The sequence below is a fragment of the Urtica dioica genome, chromosome 2 (genome assembly GCF_054948205.1).
Source record: "Urtica dioica subsp. dioica isolate 48M chromosome 2, U.dioica_male_clone48M_v1_H2, whole genome shotgun sequence".
Classification (NCBI taxonomy): Eukaryota; Viridiplantae; Streptophyta; class Magnoliopsida; order Rosales; family Urticaceae; genus Urtica; species Urtica dioica.
The window spans coordinates 55,550,757-55,570,354 of NC_142757.1; the positions used below are offsets into that span (position 1 = coordinate 55,550,757).

A 19,598-nucleotide genomic window follows, 5' to 3' on the forward strand; every position below is an offset into this window, starting at 1 on the left:
CTCGCCTCGTTCGCCGAGGCAATACAGAGTCAGGTGCCCGGCCTCAACCTGAGCTCGTTTATGCCCCAATTTCCGTAGAGTTCGCAGCAGGCTCCTTCGACCAACAGCCAGCAGACTCCGACGCCCGGTGTCCACACTCCGACCGGCGGCCAGCAGACGACTCCCGACGGTAGCCAGACCTCCCACCGTGGCGGTCCGAGTCAGTCAGCTGATGAGCACATTATTCCGCCGAGCCTTGCAGAGTATCAGCGCCAGCAGAGCATTTCACGTCGAGGCGTAGGAAAAAAAGGACGACGACCCAAAGGTCGCAGCTAGTCTTTCAGTAGATATTTTGTGTATAGCAGATTATTATTTGCATGTATTTTTACATATTTCTCGTTTATCGAAATCGTAACTGGATTTTATATATAAGTTGATTTCGATAATATAATTTGATTTTTATTTGAATTTTCATTATAGAATTTCATAAACGAAAAAAAATAAAAAATTAATAATTACCGACGACAAAGTCGTCGCTAATTCTAGTAATGACTGAATTTATTAGCGACGAATATTCCTTCGCTAATTAGCGCGGGAAAATTTTCCGCGCGAATTAGCGACGACTAAATCGTCGCTAAATGTATTTCACAAAACTAAAAAAATGTTTTCGTTTATACATTTCGAGACGACATTATCGTCGCTAATGTCGTCGCTAAAGATTTAGCGACGACTAGTTCGTCGCTAAATATATTTAGGCACGGACATTTAACAACGATAAAAATCGTCGCTAATATCGTCGCTAAAAAGATTTAGCGACGATTAAGGGGTTATTACCGACGAAAAAAATCGTCGGTAATGGCTCTATTTGTTGTAGTGTGACTACGGCGGTTGGGTCTCGAGGGCTCGGACTCGTGAAGCTCGAAGAGGTGTTGAAGAGACTAGGATTGTTGTCATTGGGGATAAAAGGTCAAGAGTGTTGTAATTGAACTCAAAATCGTTAGATATCGGTTGTGCTAGTTAAAATCCGGGGGTTTTTTTTATTTATTTTAAGTGCAGGTGTCCATGGGATCATATCCAACATTAATGTGTGGTGACATGGACTTAAGTTAGTTTATATCAGGTATAAATAGATAGCGTTGCACACAGTAATGACTTGTAACACTTTCCACTAGGTTTTATTCATAGAAGGAGATAGAGAGTGTTGAACTAATTATAGGGTTTCTCGGATTTTAGTTCAAATACTCGATTTATTGTGTTTCGTTGATAGTGAAGATCAGACCCTGAATTAGGTCATTTACGACTGAACTGGACTAAAAACACTCATGTCAAATATTTAATTTAGCGTGATCTTGTTTTGAAGCATGGCGATTGGAAGTTTACTTGGAGTTCAAGGTATCTTGGTTTTGAGAGCTTGAATCTGAGATTGTCGCAACAATTGATATTAGAGCCTACCTCGACAATCAAGACAAACGAAGATGAGCCTAAGGCGAATTAAAGTAGAATGATTTGATGTGAAAGGTGATTTTTCGTTATGGCGAAATCAGCATGAAGGCATTGATGATTCGGATGAAGATTGCAAATGCCCTACACAAAAAGAAGGAGATGCCAAACACGTTATCAAATTAATTTTACATATCTTCAGCTTAAATTAATGAGATATATATATTATTTGAATAAATTCTTTTCCTACATGCTTGCTATAAAATTAGTATATATATTTTTTTAATCAGATTTGTCCCCATAATGTAAATCTTGGGCGGAGGGGAGTCGGGGAGATCTCGGGCGTGAGCAAAGAATTCTCGATGGGCTCGTCGAGAAGGATGAGATTTATTGGCGGCAAAGAAGTAGGATGGCATGGATGAAGAGTGGGGATAAGAACTCAAAACTTTTCCACCGTAAGGCGACTACGCGAAAGAGGAGGAGCACTATCCCGGGCCTTTTCGATGATGACGGGGTGTGGAGGGAGGGAGACTTAGAGTGCGAGAAGGTGATCTCGAGGTACTTTGAAGGTATCTTTTGCTCTTCTAGACCTGGGTTGGGTAGCATCGCCACGGCCCTTGCTGGTGTCGAGCCGAAAGTCACCTCGGCTATGAACGAGCTTCTTCTTTGCCCCTTCGACGACAAGGAGGTGAGGGCTGCCCTTTTTGCGATGGACCCCATCAAAGCGCCCGGTAAAGACGACTTTCTCGCCCCTTTCTACCAAAAAAATTGGAAAGTGATGGGAGATCGAGTGACCGCCTTGTGCTTAGGCGTTCTCAACAACGGCGGCCCGGTCTCGGAGCTCAACGACACCATTATCACCCTTATCCCTAAGGTGGATAAGCCGACTAAAGTGAATGAATTTCGTCCTATAAGCCTTTGTAATGTCATTTACAAAATCATTTCAAAGTGCCTTGTTTCTCGTTTGAAGGGTATCATGAACGTGATTATTTCGGAGAATCAAGGGACGTTTCTCTTCATGGTGTGCTTCAAGGGCATCCACACCATGAAGAGGGGTCGGTTCGGCAACGGTAAATTTGCCGCCTTGAAAATCGATATGGCGAAAGCTTACGATCGCGTGGAATGGACGTTCATTGAGGCTATCATGGTGAAGTTGGGATTTGACTCTAAATGGGTGGAGCTAGTCGTGCGATGCGTTTCCTCGGTAAGATTCTCGTTCAATGTCAACGGCTTGATCCAAGGCTCCCTCATCCCGGAACGGGGTCTCCGTCAAAGGGACCATCTTTCCCCCTTTCTTTTCCTTTTTTGCGCCGAAGGTCTCTCTCGCCTTCTCATTGAAAAGGAAAGAAGGGGTCTCATCAATGGGGTTAGATTCGGGAGAGGGGACCTCCGGGTCTCGCATTTGCGCTTCGCCGACGATAGCCTGATCTTCTTCCAGGCTGACATCGAGGAGAGTGAAGAGGTGGGCCGGTGCCTCTCGACGTATGTCGCGGCCTTGGGACAAGCCGTTAACTTCGTGAAATCCGATGTGTGCTTTGGTCATTCCGTTCCGGACGCTACTAGAGCCTTGGTTGTCGATAGCCTCGGAGTCTCGATCACCGCCCGTACCACATGAAGTACCTCGGGTTGCCCACCTTCTCGAGTCGAAGGAAGTGTGAGTTGTTCGCGTTCATACGGAATCGGATTTGGGAGAAGCTTCAATCTTGGAGGGGGATTTGGTTTTCTCACTCCGGCCGCGAGGTTCTCGTCAAGGCAGTCCTCCAAGCTATTCCCGGGTACGTGGCTAGTTGTTTTCGCCTTCCGAAGACACTCATTAAAGACATTCACAAGATCATCGCCAAATTTTGGTGGGGGAGTAAAGAGAACGAGAAGAAGATCCATTGGCGCGAGTGAAAAGAATTGGCGGTCCACAAAGAGGACGGAGGGTTGGGATTTCGGGACTTAGAGCAGTTCAATCAAGCCCCCGTTGCCGTTTCATGTGTGGAGGCTTGAGCGTAATAAGGGCAACCTTGCTGAGAGGGTTTTCCGTGCGAGCTACTACCCCGATGGGAACATCCTTGACGCCGTTTGTAAGCCGAATGGGTCCTCTATTTGGCGGAGCTTGATGTGGGGCAAAGATCTTATTGTGAGGGGTACAAGATGGAGAATCGGAGACGGGGAATCGGTGCATGTGATGGGAGATCGTTGGATTCCCCGGCCCCATAATTCTGCGCTTTCCGAGGTGTATCTTATTCCGGAGGATATGCGCGTGGCGGAACTCAAGCATAATGGCGGTGAGTTTAATGAAGTCTTGGTACGAGCCATGTTTGAAGATGAAGACGCGGAGGACATCCTCGCCATCCGGTGAGTGAAGATGGGATTCCCGACAAACTTAGATGGCATTTTTCCCTCGACGGTGTGTACTTGGTCAAGAGTGGCTATCGCTGGCCATGACTTCCCTTGCACGTGCCTCTCCGTCCGTCCCGGGCGTTACCGCGAGGTGGTGGAAGACCCTTTGGAAGCTCTCACTCCCACCCAAAATCAAGCTTTTTGCTTGGCGGGTGTGCAAAGGGTGGATTCTGGCTTTGTGGCGAACCTTTCTCGGAAGAAGATCACCGACAATGAGCGCTGGCCGAGGTGTTTTGATGGACCGGAAACGGTCACGCACAGCTTATGGGGCTGCCGAAGGGTCCGTAAAGTTTGGGAGTTCACTAGTTTCTTTGATCTCGTCAAGGATATCCGGGGAGAAGACGCCACTACAATCTTCATCAAAATCATGGAGAACTTTGAGGTTCGTAACTTGGAATTATTTGTGGACCTTTCATTACTCGTCCAAAATATTTACCAAAATTAATGTGCTCAGTCACAGAGACCTGAGGCGTTTTATTTTTCTCTCTTTATTTATTTACATTTATTCTTTTGAGAATATGTATATATATATATATATATATATATATATATATATATATATATATATATATATAAAGTTATGGTACTAGAGAAAGAAAGAAGCACTTAAAAGTTAAAACTGAGCCATGCATACATTGAAAAGTTCAATAATAAAGTTTAAGTATAAAGTGACAATAAAGCCAAGAAAAAAAAATATTGCATGCATATTCATATACTACAATGACATAGTAATTTAAGACCAATTATAAACAAATTCCTTTTATTAGTTAGATTGAATATTTGTAGAACGATAAAATGAAGAGATGAGCTTATGACGTTCTTGGATAATGAAAACAACCTTAAAAACGTTAATAATACTCAATCAGAGTATTTGACCCGTGAAATCAGTAATATATTTATATATATGGCACTCTCCGTGGTGCTCCAACTTCCTCCACGTGGTAGCGAACGGAGATCCGGTGCCGAGAATGTTCTCGGAGAACTACTTGCCGTTTGGGACGTTTCTGTTGTGCTCGGAATCTGGAAGCTCTTGCTGAGTTTGCTGGCCGTAACCGGATCGGAAAACAGAGGAACTTCCGGTGGGAGTGTGGATTACGGGAAGGTTCTGGAAGATCTGAAGCGAAAGTCTTTGTTCAAGAAGAAACTCGAGACTGAGACTGAGTGGGATACGAATCTATACCAAATGGGAACTCTCACCCAACTCTCAGCCATAGGCTATCCGCTCTCACAACTGGTATCTATACTCTCTCGCTTTTTAGAAATCATATGTATTGAGATAATTTGTATTATAAGATTATTGTAATTGGTAGTTGATGAGTTAGTTTTATTTTTATAAGTAGTTAATAATAAGGTTAGGGGTGTAAACATTAAATTCAGTTGTGAAAAACACTGAAAATAATGAATAAGAAGTATTTTAATTTCTTTTAATTAAAAGTAAATTGTTTAGGTAAACCCTAAACCCTAATACATACTCTATAGGTAGTAAAAAAAATTGAGAATTTTTTAAAATTACTAAGGGCAGAGCTACATACCCTGAACTTTTGAAAATTACAGTTTTTATCCTAAAAGTTTTACAAAGTGTTACAATTTTAAACTAAATTTATATGATTTTTCTAAATTTGTTCACCTGAATTGATTTATTTTTTCAAATTTGCTCCTCTGATTGGAATTCCTAGCTTCGCCAAACACGGAAGTGTGAAGTGTGTTTTACAACACTGCATACCAAATATGTTATTAATTTAGTGAAAAAATTGGTTATCCAATTTTATATGAGAAGGAGAGAGATAGTGATATGTAAATTTGACCCGTGAAAGAAAAAAGACTCAATCAAAGTCAGCGAAATACATTAATGGGATTAGAGACAACGTATGTTTTTAGTTGGCATGTATTTATTATTACTGGCCATATTTAATTCGAATTCCCCAACTACTCGGATTACTACGTTTTTAGTTGGCATGTATTTATTATTACTATGACGATAGATTTGCTTTTTTTTTTTCAAACTCTCACATGGGGTGGTCTTCTTCCGTACGAGAAGTGGTCCAAAAAATACACACGAGGAGCCATATACTAAATATAATTCCTCTCGCTCATAATAGAAATCAGGCAAAACAAAATAACAATAAGCAAAAGCAAGAAAACTAGAAAGTAAAGAGACATATAATACAAAGGTAAAATCAAAATATACACTATTCAATATCCAAAATCAAGATTCAATTCCAACAATACTCAAATGCAACATAAAAATACGCTCAAAACATAAATCAACAAAGATCCAAACTCAAATCCAAGATCATGAACATGAAGTCCATGAACATGAAGATGCTTCTCTCCAACCTCTCTTTGTTGGCGCTGCAGTTTATGAGAATGTTGAGGAGGTGCCATGGAAGTTGATTCTTGAGAAAAAAATAAAAACAAAACTCTTGCTCCATAGAATTCTGGATCCCATTGCTGATCACACTACTCCTGATCCAGATCTTGTAGTGGACCATGTCGAAGATGAACTGCAAAACAAAGCAAGCGTCAAGAAACACAAGACTCAGCAGCCCATCGTCATCGAATGACACTACAACAAACAGTGGCAACAGCCACAATTTTTATTCTCGGGAATAGCCGCGACAAGTTGTGGCTAATTAATAAAGGATAACACATGTAAAAAAAATAAGCAGTCAATAAGATGCCACGTATGCAATTTGGCTATTTACAAAGAATTTACAAAAGGTTAGCTAATTTACAATTCTTATAGTTTAAGTGGCTTAAAACTTTCTGATTTTTGTTTTTTTTCGAATTAATTTTTGTCTGCTGTTTTTCAAGCTCTTGTGTTTAGGTTTTTACGATTTTGTTTTCCCTACCTTTCTTAAATGTCGTTTACAGCAGTTCCTGAATTATAATTGAGGTTAGCCCAAACTAAACATTCGTTAATTTTCTTCTCAATTGTACTTTAGTTTTTCAGTTAATCATTCTCAAGTGAATATGTAGATTGATAAATGTGTGTATAGGAAAATGAAGTATAAACTCATGATGTGTAGGTGAGGCAATTCCTCTCGAGTACAATATGGTGGGTCTAAACGCGATAAGCTTTGACAAGGGGTGTTATGTTGGCCAAGAGCTTGTCGCTCGGACCCACCACCGTGGCGTTATTCGAAAGAGATTGCTACCATTAAAATTCCTCAATCACAACGGTGAAGGTAAGTGATGAGTGCGTATTTTACGTACGAATCTGCTCTCGTTTGACTTGGATTTAGCGCGTTCTCAAGTGTTTTTGATGGTTTTAGTGTGGTTATAGTGAATTTCAGGTCAACATAGATGAAAAGTAGCTGTCGGGTCACATATCGATGGAACGGAAGTAAAAGCGATGAATTTGGAGTCAAAATGAAGAAAATGAAGATTTGGAGGCTGGTGCGCAAGACCTCGCGCCGCGACCAGAAGACCTCGCGCCGCGACCCCTGCATTTTCACGAACACAAAAAGTTCCAGGAGCTTCTCGCGGTGCGCCTCGCGGAGATCTCGCGTCGCGACGATGCGAAGAAAGGAGCCTCGCGCCGCGAGGATGGATGGCGCGCCGCAAGACGACGAATCCTGACGAAAATAAAGTCGAATTTTGACTTAATCTCAGTCATTGGATCGTTTTTATTAAGGCCCATATCAGTCCAAAATTGTACTTCGACCTAAACCACTATAAAACATAACTCAGCCTCTATTTTTAGGTTACGCTTTATTTTATTATTGTTTTGGAGAGCTTTTGCAACGGAGAGAAAGCTTATCAACGGAATTGACAAAATCCGATCAGCCGGAACTCCATTAATAGTTTTTCTTCTTCCTTCTATTTATTTTCTGCTCTTAATTTACTATTGTGTTCTTGAATTCCTTTTTTGTTATAATCATGAGCTCTCTTCGTCATTCTATGCTAGTTTTATTGCTTTTAATCACTCTCCTTGTGTTGATCATGGTCATGAACACCGTTAGAGGCTAAGTCTTTAGCGGGGTTACGATGTAGTCGGGGTTAGATATAGCTTAGGGGTTTCGTTAGGGTTTGATTAGTTATTAACTGTTTCATGAATATGTTTGCTTGTGTGGAAGTGTTCTTAATGCATTCTTTAGCTCGATCACCTTTAGAATTGTTTAATTAGAGTTTTTAGCTGCTCGAGAGAGAGTAAAAATTCGTGCCCTTTTTCACTCATCACATTGTTTTAGGTTGCTTGACGGCTTAGACGAGTGTGTAATCGTTAGAATTCTCGCGTTTAGTGCATGTGGTTGTTTTAATAGGATTAGAGGCCGAGAGGATAAGTAATCCGACAATTGCATAGGTTCGCTAGATCACTCGAGAGAGGCTAGGGAATATTATGAGAGAATGAGATTAGCTTACATAGGAATAGTGGTAATTGTTCGTTCCCGAAACCCCAATGCTGTGTTACCTAGTGAAATCGTAACCCCGTAGTTTCCTTTGCTTGTTATCTCGTGTTTGTTTCTCGTTTATTTTTACGTTAATTCATTTGCTATTTTCATAAACACATCCATCAACAAATTTGTGAAATCAATTTGCTTTAGGTTGTTTAACGTCGCTATAGTAACTAGTCTCTGTGGGATCGATATCCGTTACTTACGTAACACTATTACTTGTTCGATACGTCCACTTGCGTGCTAGTCATAAAAATATCGCAACAGTAAGAAAAAAAAAATTATTTTCACTAGTATTTTTGTTGATTTTTTTGGTCCGCTGTGTGATCTCCACTTTTTGGTTTTTGCTTGACACACATTTTGATTTTTTTTGGGGTCAGAAATGGTGCAAAAAGTGTGTCCCGGGTCGGAAATCGTGGACCCCGAATCGGGCAAGAAAGTCGGAAATGTGACGACGGCGATCGGGTCTCGAGGGCTCGGAATCGTGAGGGTCGAAGAGGCGTTGAAGAGCTCAGAGTCATGTTTGGGGATAAAAGGTCAACAGGATGTGAAGGTTGAGGCCTCAAAGCCAGATTGGTGGCCTAACGAGAGGTCTCAACACTATCACCAACATACCGCTCTTGCTTGAAGGAATAAGTTTTTGGACCTTTTTAATTTTTACCCGAGCACGAACCACACCACGGTGTCAGGGGTTCGAATCCCTTCATTTTTTTTAATTAGGTGGTGGTAGTCTCAGCCAAAAAAAGAACAAAAAAAAAAAAAAAAAGCCTCTGCTGAGATTAAATCAGAAAGAAACGAAAACTAAGTTAAGGATGATAAGAATGTTCTCTCTCTCTCTCTCTCTCTCTCTCTCACTCTATCTCTCATGTATAATGTTGTTTATTTATTTATTTCTGGTTAATAAAGCTTCTAAGAGTCTCCATATATATATATATATATATATATATATATATATATATATATATATATATATATATATTAACTTTCTGATTTTAGTTTTTTTTTCGAATCAATTTTTGTCTGCTGTTTTTCAAGCTCTTTTGTTTAAGGTTTCTACGATTTTGTTTTCCCTACCTTTCTTGAATGTCGTTTACAACAGTTCCTGAATTATAATTCAGGTTACTCCAAACTAAACATTTGTTAATTTTCTTCTCCATTGTACTTTAGTTTTTCAGTTAATCATTCTCCAAATTTGACTATTCTAGAAAAGATCTAAAACAGCCACATATTACAGCCTTTCAAACCAAACGACACACTAAATAATTTGTCGAACTAAGTCACTTGAAACGGTGAAATTGTAATATAGCCAACGTTTCGTCCAAATTTTCACTCTAGCAAAAAATGATGACGTGTCTTAATTATGTAAGATGTTAATTACTATAATATCCTCTACTAGAATTTGGCTTAAAAAACTTGTAGTCCACGTTTTATCATTCAAAATTTTTGAAGTTAATACACGTGTATATATTTCGAATTTTTAAAAAAATTCTATATTTGGCAAAGTTGGTTATTGAGCGTTTATTTCTTTAATGAACATTATAGCCGTGTAAGCAAATACAGTGTAAATGTTTGTAAATTTTTGTTAATATCCGCTTCTTTGTTAATTTCTGTTAATTATGGTAAATTTACATATGTGCATGTAGAGCCGATTTCTTTCATTTCCTTTAATACGCATTTAATGCGGTCTTTTTTTTCCAAATTTATTTTCAAATTTTGAACAGGTCATGAGTAATTACGTGTATTCATTATGCTGTTTGACTTATTCAATCAATAAATATTTCATTTCCCTTTTAATTACATCACCGAATCTCCTATTATAAATTCAAAAATCTGAAATTAAATTGCTGTATACAATATAAATCGGTCAAACGTGGGCTAGTGTTTTGATCTCGTAAGTATAAGAAAAATGGTAAATTATGTATTTTATAGCCGTAAATTTCAGTAAATGACTAGATTGCAAAATTTATCAAACGTGGGCTAGATTTCAAAAGTCATGTTTCAAAATGGCTACGTTACTAGTTTACTCCACTAAATATAGGAGAATATGATTTTGGGAATTGATTACGTGACAATACGTCAAACCAACCGTATTCTTTTTTTTTTTTTTTTGCTAAGAAATGAAACCACTGTTTTTCCGCTTGCATCAATAATAATCTCGACAAGTAAACTTACAAAAAGAACATCTTATCCAATGAATTGAAACCAATTTTTTGAATACGATGAAGAAATGGGGTAGAAAGCGTGTCCGGGGTCGGAAATCTAAAGTATTGTACTTCAATAATTCTACGTTCGGAATAATCCTTTCTGGAATGTGCTTACAACAGTTCCTAAAATATAAGTCAGGTTAAGCTAAAACTAAACAATATTTTTTTCCTTCTCTCTACATTGCAATTCAATATTCAGTTAATCAAACTCCAGCTTTCACTATTTTCAAATGGAATTAAGCCAGTACTTAAAACAAAATTATCTATTAAACATTGCAATAATTTTTCCAACCAAACAAATATAAACATGATAATTATAGGAGAATATGATTGTTTGGGAATTGATTACACCACAATACTAAAAAACCAACTTTTTTTTTATTTTCCCAAAGAAATGAAACCACTTCTTTTCTCTAGCTTACACCAATAATAATCTCGACAACACAACTTAAAAACAAACCTTCTTATCCAAAGAAATGAAACCACCTTTTTTCAATATTTTTTTATAAGATGAGAAAATGAGACCAAATTGCAAATTACCACAAACTCAAAAGAAGAGGCAAACACAAACTCATGTACGGCTTCTTTGGTGGTTTGGATGATTTAATCTATTTCCCATCCTTACGGGGATACATAGCGTATAAAGCGGAGATCCCGCCAAAAATGAGCACGAGCGCACCAGCGATCAATGCCAACACTTTCCACGGGCTGCTGGAGTAGTCTTGGTAGAATTGGGCGCACCACCGCGCCAACTTGCTCTCGTAGTGCTCCTGTATCTGTGCTTGCACAAATCTGTAGGGGCGGGTGGGGACCAATCTCAGGTTCGAGCCAATCTCGTTGAAGAGCGTGGCCACTTCCTCGTCGCTGCTGAGGCGGTTGCGCAGCACGTGGGTCTCCCTCAGATCGCGCACGTCCTGCTCCGTGTCAATTAGCGAGTCCACGACCCACAGGTACCAGCTCACCCCGAAACGGCACCTTTCATTGCCGGGGCACATCTCGTACGCCACCAAATTCAGCAGCCTCGTCACCGTCAAGCTGTCCACAGTCAACGCCGGCACCCTCAGCGTCGCGTTGAAGAACCAATACCTGGAGAACGAAACGTCGGATAATGTTGAGGTCTTGCTGGACTTGACCTTGATCCCCACGGTTTTCAGGTCTTGCACGTTCCGAAAGGATCTCCGATCTTCCACAACTATGGACGCCGCGGCCGATGACATTTTGGGCTTGCTAGTGCTGCGCGGATGCAAAAGCTGTCTTCGGAGAAGGTCAAGGAGGTGGAGAGGTTTCTCCTTTTCGAGAAAGCCACGTCGGACTCTATGATCCCCGAAGGTTTCTCCATCACCCACGTCGAAGTCCATGAACATGAAGATGCTTTTCTCCAACTCCTCTTTTTTGGCGCAGCAGTTTATGAGAATGTCGAGGAGGCACCACGGAAGTTGATTCTCGAGAAGGAACAGGTCTTGTTCGATAGAATTCAGGAGCCCACTGCTGAACCCAAACAGGATTACATATAGCTTGTTGGGGAACATTTGAATGAGCTGCAAAACAAAGCAAGCGTCAAGAAACAATAGACTCAGCAGTTCATTGTCATCGAATGGCTTGACCACGCTCTCTTCGTAGCATTCCTTGATCGCCTTCAAGTCGGCTTCGACAAGGCCGAGCAGTTCCTCCTTGCTTTTTTCGCAACCTCTGACGAATCTTGATGCAAATTGGAGCTTGAGGTCTCTCTTGGCGAGCTTTTCGTTGCCAGCGTGGATGGGACCGATCGAGATCTCCCTCGGCGTGTAATACTGCTCTCTTCGTATTTGAAGCTTTATGCTATCCGGAACCTTCTGGATCTTGACACGTGCTTTTGATGATGCGTTCGCTATGAAATCGTCGGCCGTTAGCATACTGTCTTGCCTTCGCATCATGTCTTTTTGTATCTCCAAGTCCAAGTCATCAAGTAGCAACTCTGTTTTACTCTTGTATGATGCGTGACCATTTTCGGCTGTTGTTTCTTCTCTGGCCATGATCAAAACAAGAGGAAGAAAATGTACAACTGTCTGTGTATATAGAATAATCCAAGTTGTAGTAAAACAAGAGTAGATTTATTGAGAACTTGCTTCGTCTTTTTTACTTGTAGTAACAATAATCCAAGTTTGCAAGTGAGAACTTGGTGAAATATATACCCAGAGTCTGATTACTGGTAGATGTGCCATTGATGAAGGCATTTATAGAATAGAGCCATAAATATGAAAGCGTTAATTACTGGTAGATGTGCCATTGATGAAGGCATTTATAGTGAACAACCATTCCTAATTATATCAGGTAGAATAGAGCCATAAATATGAAAGCGTTAGTTTATATCAGGTATAAATAGATAGCGTTGCACACAGTATTGAGTTGTAACACTTTCCACTAGGTTTTCATCATAGAGGGAGAGAGAGAGTGTTGAACTAATTATAGGGTTTCTCAGATTTTAGTTCAAATACTCGATTTATTGTGTTTCGTTGATAGTGAAGATCAAACCCTGAATTAGGTCATTTACGTATGAATTGGACTAAAAACACTCATGTCAAATATTTAATTTAGCGTGATCTTGTTTTGAAGCATGGCGATTAGAAGTTTACTTGGAGTTCAAGGTATCTTGGTTTTGAGAGCTTGAATATGAGATTGTCGCAACAATTGATATTAGAGCCTACCTCGACAATCAAGACAAACGAAGATGAGCCTAAGGCGAATTAAAGTAGAACGATTTGATGTGAAAGGTGATTTTTCGCTACGACGAAATCAGCATGAAGGCATTGATGGTTCGGATGAAGATTGCAAATGCCCTACACAGAAAGAAGGAGATGCCAAACACGTTATCAAATTAATTTTACATATCTTCAGCTTAAATTAATGAGATATATATATATATATATATATATATATATATATATTATTTGAATAAATTATTTTCCTACATGCTCACTATAAAATTAGTATTATATATATTTTTTTAATCAGAGTTGTCCCCATAATGTAAATCTTGGATCCCCATGGATAGTAGTGATAGAAATTGTCATAATGCATTAAGTTTTTTATTTAAATGATCATTTACGGTTAGATACGTTATCATGAATAAATGTGTATTGGTATTTGTTGAGCTAAGCAACGTTTACAATGACGACTCTTGAGAAAGCGAATCCAAGGTGAATGGACCTTTCCTTACTCGTCTAAAATATTTACCAAAATTAATGTGCTCAGTCACAGAGACCTGAGGCGTTTTATTTTTCTCTCTTTATTTATTTACATATATTCTTTTGAGAGAATATGTATATATATATATATATATATATATATATATATATATATATATATAAAGTTATGGCACTAGAGAAAGAAAGAAGCACTTAAAAGTTAAAACTGAGCCATGCATACATTGAAAAGTCCAATAATAAGGTTTAAGTATAAAGTGACAATAAAGCCAAGAAAAAAAATATTGCATGCATATTCATATACTACAATGACATAGTAATTTACGACCAATTATAAACAAATTCCTTTTATTAGTTGGATTGTATATTTGTAGAACGATAAAATGAAGAGATGAGCTTATGACATTCTTGGATAATGAAAACAACCTTAAAAACGTTAATAATACTCAATCAGAGTATTTGACCCGTGAAATCAGTAATATATTTATATATATGGCACTCTCCGTGGTGCTCCAACTTCCTCCACGTGGCAGCGAACGGAGATCCGGTGCCGAGAATGTTCTCGGAGAACTGCTTGCCGTTTGGGACGTTTCTGTTGTGCCCGGAATCTGGAAGCTCTTGCTTCGAGGAGCCTGAGACGGTGCTGAGGAGCCTTGTATCCGGCCACCTGCTTGACCTTCTCCGAGAGGAGCTTTTGTATCCCCTCACCGTCGGCCATGGAAAAAAATTGTCCTACCAACCGCCGAATATTCTGGAACGTCCGAGATCCTTCCGGAACGTGCAGGACTTGAAAACGGCGGGCATCAAGATCAAACCAAGCAGCAGCTCGAGATTATGTGATGTTTCGTTCTCCGCACGGAGGTTCTTCAAGGCAACGCATTGATTGTGGACCACTCAACGATGTCGAAGCTGCTGAATTTGGTGGCGTACGAGATGTGCGCCGACAACAACAGGTGCGATTTCGGTGTGAGCTCGTACTTGATAGGAATGTTGATGAGCATGTCAATCTTTTAGGGACAACAAAACAAAGACAAGTAAATTTCATGCTAAAAAAGTATTTGTTCCATTATGTCTAAAATACACTTTATATCTGTATAAGTTAAGAATAACACTGATATTATATAATTTGTTAAAAGTTTCCAGCATGTGTGCAGCTTTCAGAAACCACATGTAAGGCATTCACAAATATAATTGCTTACATATATATTTATATATATATATATATATATATATATATATATATATATGTGTGTGTTTTTATTTATATTTTTTTTTGTAAGTGCACTTATGGTAAATGTGTGTGATGAAATGAAATTAATGTAGTAAGATAGCTTGATTAAGTTTTTGTAGATGTGGTTGTACTAGCAAGATAGCAGTTAAATTTCAAAACACAGAATAAAAGTGTTAATTTTTTAAAGATTTATTTTTTGTGATGAGTAGTTGTGGATGGATTGTTGTAGTTTGGCTTTCTCGCTGGCCAAGCAAAAACAAAAACAAACGGTTTTATATGACATGATAATTATGTGACATGATAATTGCTTACCATTAAGCAATTTGCTCTATAGAGCTATTTTGCTAAGCTAAATCAATAACTAATATACAAAACAATGATTTAAGCAAGTAGTTTAGAACTTTTGTTATTTACTAGCAAGTCCCTTCAATTGTTAAGCGAATGACCATTAAAGATGCTCTAACTTATAGCCAATAAAAGCATCTTTAATGGTAAGCTAAATGTCTTTATCATGATACATAGTTCTCATTGGTTGAAAAAAAAAATGGGGCTATTTTTTGCTAAGCTAATGGTTAAACAATTTGCTCTATAAAGTTACTTTGCTAAGCTAAATCAATAGCTAATATGTAAAACAATGGTAAGAAAGTAGTTTAAATTTTTGCTATTTACTAGCAAATCGCTCTAATTGTTAAGCAAATGACCATTAAAGATGCTCTAAACACCTAATATATGCTCATGAAAATGATGAGTCAAGATGTCATATAATAATAATTTATTGGTATGTGAAGTGGTGTTGAATTGCGAGGAAGGCATCGTACTGCAAAATGATAATAATTATGTATTTAGATTTTAGACCACTAATTAAAAAGTTCGAGGCGTAAAAAAACACGTCACTATAAATCATTACAGTAACTTAGCAAGTCTATTTCCTTTCCGCTGAACACGTGAGCTTTTTGGGCTGTTTCAATCTCATTGTCATCTTCTTCTTTTATCATGATCTAATGTCACGACCCGCAAGCGATAGCTCGCCCACGAACCGCGACTGATCAACTCAAATCTGTACATAACTCATAATATAAACACATAAATTAAACATAATAAAGTAGTTTGCGAAAATTCGGGGAAATTTTTCGCTTTTATAACTTAGAGTCTTATAGCGACTCCTATACAAATATGTTCCGGAACGTTTTAACAGAAGACACTAACCCCTGATTAAGAAACCCCATAGCCCATAGGTCAAGGCAATACGCGCTCGGTCTCGGTCTTCAATCTCGTTTCCCGCTTACCAGCTTTTCCCTTATCTACATTACCAAGGGTCATAAAACTATGAGTCGATTGACTCAGTAAGTGGGAGTCTATCTATAAAGTAAAACGACTAATGCCATGTGACGTGCAAACAAGCATACAAGAATGCAGAATGATTGCTAGATATCGCTAGAACATAACATTAGAGCATGACTGAAGCGTGATATCACACTCTATCTATTCACTTGTCGTTCTGCAAGATCGTACATCCTCTTCTGCTACGATCTCCACGACGACAATAAGCCAGCCTCAGACCTCGAGCAGCAGTCTTACGGCGGCTTGGGTGTTTTAAGATTGTCTGGGATCCACTAGTGGTACCATCTTCATCTGACGTCGGCGCATGTGTGCCCCCTTGGCACGACAATGAGTTCACTCGAGGCGACTGCTCATTGCTGAATGGGTTCACTCTAGGCGACTGCCCATTACCATCGGGTTCGCTTGTGGCGACTGCCCGTTATCGTTGGGTTCGCTCGAGGCGACTGCCCTTTACCATCGGGTTCGCTCGTGGCGACTGCCCGTTACCGTTGGGTTCTCCCCAGTTTTGAGTACTCAGCGCCATACAGACCACCTAGGTCTGCCACAAACACAAGTCATTGACTTATGGGTACCACCGACATGAGTTTAAATAAAGTTTGGGTACTCTGCGGCTAGCAGCGTACACGTTATACTTATATACAGAAGAGCTTAACGGGATAAACCCCGAAAGAACTTACTGTTTCTCTTTGAAGCTCGTTAAGTGTTTTAAGCTGAAAGTTCGAAATGTGACTTCTGAACCCTCTACTCCCGATTGAATTCGAGAGTCTATTGCTCTTCCGTCCTCTCGATTCTAACCTACTTCCTAGAATTAGAAGAGAGGTCTAACTATACACATAGCAAACGTGGCTGGTTCAAGTTAGCGTTTGAACCTAACGGGCGTACCCGAATTAAGTTCTCAAGCAAGAGTGGCCGAAGCCTTAACTTTTAAGTTCATTCATTTTAGAGCTTTCACCTACTCTTGTTTACTAGCAAACAAATGCACAAACAAACAGGGTTATTCCCTTGGTAAGTAGTTGACTTATGTCTCCACACTTACCTGGAAAAGATCGTCTGAAAACTTGTTGACTTCCGGAGTTTCCTTGCTTTTCACGCTTCCCGTGACTCTATACATCCTGAAGCGTTAACACGTCCTGAAGCGTCGAGAAACTAAAACCTGAAGTCGAAATCTCATTAGTCAATGATTCGGGAGAAGCTGACGAGCTTAAGGTTCGTTATCGGGATTCACTGCGAGTCGGTTCAGGGGTTCGAGAATTTAATTCACTTATTTCTCGGCTTTTCGGAATTTAAACTTATTCAAGACTCGTGCGAGTTCGTACCAGAGAACGAGTACGAAATAAAATCCAAATCATTATTTGACGAGTCTTAAATAAATTAAATGAATAATCCGAAAAATCATACAAACCGAGAATTCTGAATTAATTAACCAGAATTTAAATTCTCGAACATTCTTAAATAAATAATCCCTGAATACAATCTCAAATCCAAAATTAAAACTCGAGTCTAACGCTATAAAGCGATAAACGACTCACGAGTGAGATCGAGCTCTAAAATCTCTTTCTGAATTCACTACTCTTGGGCTTCGACGCGCTCAGTTTCCGCCGATCTCGCTCGATTCTATCCGATCTGTGACTGAGCTGTGAAATTCAGAAATAAACACCGAGTCAATTTACAAATCCAATTCCCGACTCGACTTAGAACCCGAAATCAAAACTTGTCATAAAATTCCATTCCAAACTCAAAAACGAACCAAACTTCAAAACCACTTCCAAATCACTTCTCAATTTCACAATCAACCAAAAATCAAACCGGGCATTAACTCAAAATAACACCCCGAGGCTCAAATTTCATCAACCTAACTAGTGAACCAAAGCACATAACCAAGACCAAACTCACGGCCAAAGTAAACACACGGTCAAAATAAGAATTTCAAGACCAAAACAATCTCGGCCAAAACTACTCAGCCAAAGATAAGGCCCACGGCCAAAATCAAGTCACACAGCCAACAATGACACGGCCAAGCAAACAACCATAACCCAACACCGAAACCAAATCTCATCAATTCCAATCATCAACATCAAAACCCAGCGTAAATCACCCCGGAAACCAATTCAAAACCATCACCCATGCTCACAAATAGGAACCCCCAAATTAATTTATCCAAACCCTAACTCTTAAATTCAATTTGGGTAAGAGGGATTTCACCTTGCTTTTGGGAGAAATCAAACTCTTTGGTGCTCACTCTTCTCTTCACCGGCGTCCTCTATAGCTCGCGGCGGCTCAAGCTTCACGGCGGTCACTCGGTCTCAGCTGGACGGCGCGCGCGCGGCTCGGTGACGGAGCGCTGGGCGAGCGCGAGCAAGGAAGAAGAAGAGAGAGAAGGAGTGGTGCTGGGGGGTTGAGCGGCCGGAAAGAAAAGGCTTGGGTGGTCGTTGCCGATTGAATTTTTTTTTCTTTGTTCTGGTTGTGTTGGAGCTCGCGCGGGTGAGAAGAAAAAAGAAAGAAGAAGAAATAAGAGAAAGAGAAAGAGAGAGTGAGGTGGCCGAGAGAGAAGGAAAGAGAGAGGATAAGACCAACTGCGTGGCAGATCCTCATCGCGCCACATACGCACAGGTGGCCCACCCGGTTTGTGACACGTATCTCTTAAAACAGCCTCTCTTTACTCTTTTCTTTCAAACAGCTCCAAAAACGTTACAATCACGTCCTTGTCACAAATTTTGTGACTAAAACCCGTTCTCGCTTGAACTTTTAATTAAGTTATTCAAACCGAGACTTTCCTCGTTCGTTCTTGATTAATTTAAATATATTTAAGGTTTCTCGGAAATAATTCTCATCTTTGAGAATTTATTTCTTAAATTAAATTCCGGTATATTTCCTCGGAAAATAATTTATTATTCGAGACGAACTCGATAAACCCTTTATTTATTCCGAGATTTTCCATTACCTTAAAATAATTTAAATTAACTCTCTAAACTTCAATGTCCATAATTCATTCAAGAACTTACTTGTGAGACACGAAAGCTCATTTATTAACCGTAAATTACAAACGGCGAGATTCAAAAGTTTATCCTTTACATCTAAACAAGAGGAAGAAAGTGTATAATGCGTATAAACAAGAGGAAGAGCTTTTTAATTGTTCAAGTTTGCAAGTGAAAACTAATTGGATGACATACTGGAGTTGATGAGCTTTAATGAAGCTGAAACTAAATAAATAAATAATAATAATCAAAAGTAGAAACACTAGTAGAGTCAGAGAGACACAGCTCATTGTGCTCGAATGTTTGTCTTATTTATTTATTTTAACATGCAAATAAACTGTACCACTTTCATTCAAATTTTATGTTTTAATTTCTCATTTTGCAAATTTATAGCATTTTTTCCCTCCTGATGTTTTGAGCTTTTATCCGTATGATTAGTATATTTATTTTGACGGAGATGA

At 39.3% G+C, this 19,598-nt stretch overlaps 2 protein-coding genes and 1 long non-coding RNA gene across 3 annotated transcripts; 1 reads left to right on the top strand and 2 right to left on the bottom strand.

Moving 5' to 3' along the window:
• The first annotated feature begins 6,768 nt into the window (after window positions 1-6,768).
• LOC149405888 (putative transferase At4g12130, mitochondrial) lies at window positions 6,769-8,941 on the top strand. The gene is made up of 2 exons (XM_089607056.1): window positions 6,769-6,995; window positions 8,585-8,941. Exons 1-2 carry the CDS (start codon window positions 6,863-6,865, stop codon window positions 8,830-8,832), a joined length of 381 nt encoding a protein of 126 aa, XP_089463182.1. The 5' UTR covers window positions 6,769-6,862; the 3' UTR covers window positions 8,833-8,941.
• A 2,075-nt stretch (window positions 8,942-11,016) lies between these two features.
• On the bottom strand, window positions 11,017-12,609 carry LOC149405889 (UPF0481 protein At3g47200-like). The gene is made up of 2 exons (XM_089607893.1): window positions 12,580-12,609; window positions 11,017-12,453 (listed from the first exon to the last, which is right to left on the bottom strand). Exons 1-2 carry the CDS (start codon window positions 12,607-12,609, stop codon window positions 11,017-11,019), a joined length of 1,467 nt encoding a protein of 488 aa, XP_089464019.1.
• Window positions 12,610-17,489: 4,880 nt separating this feature from the next.
• Window positions 17,490-18,527, bottom strand: LOC149405890 (uncharacterized). Its single transcript, XR_016295435.1, has 2 exons — window positions 18,365-18,527; window positions 17,490-17,796 (listed from the first exon to the last, which is right to left on the bottom strand). It is a non-coding gene; the product is annotated as an uncharacterized LOC149405890 (long non-coding RNA).
• Window positions 18,528-19,598: the final 1,071 nt, after the last annotated feature.

Coding starts and splice junctions, on each gene's coding strand:
- LOC149405889 (XM_089607893.1), bottom strand. CDS start 12,609: ATGGCACATCTACCAGTAATCAGACTCTGG. Junction 12,454..12,579: donor TACCAGTAATCAGACTCTGG/GTATATATTTCA, acceptor CTATATACACAG/ACAGTTGTACATTTTCTTCC.
- LOC149405888 (XM_089607056.1), top strand. CDS start 6,863: ATGGTGGGTCTAAACGCGATAAGCTTTGACAAGGGGTGTTATGTTGGC. Junction 6,996..8,584: donor CCTCAATCACAACGGTGAAG/GTAAGTGATGAG, acceptor TTTTGGGGTCAG/AAATGGTGCAAAAAGTGTGT.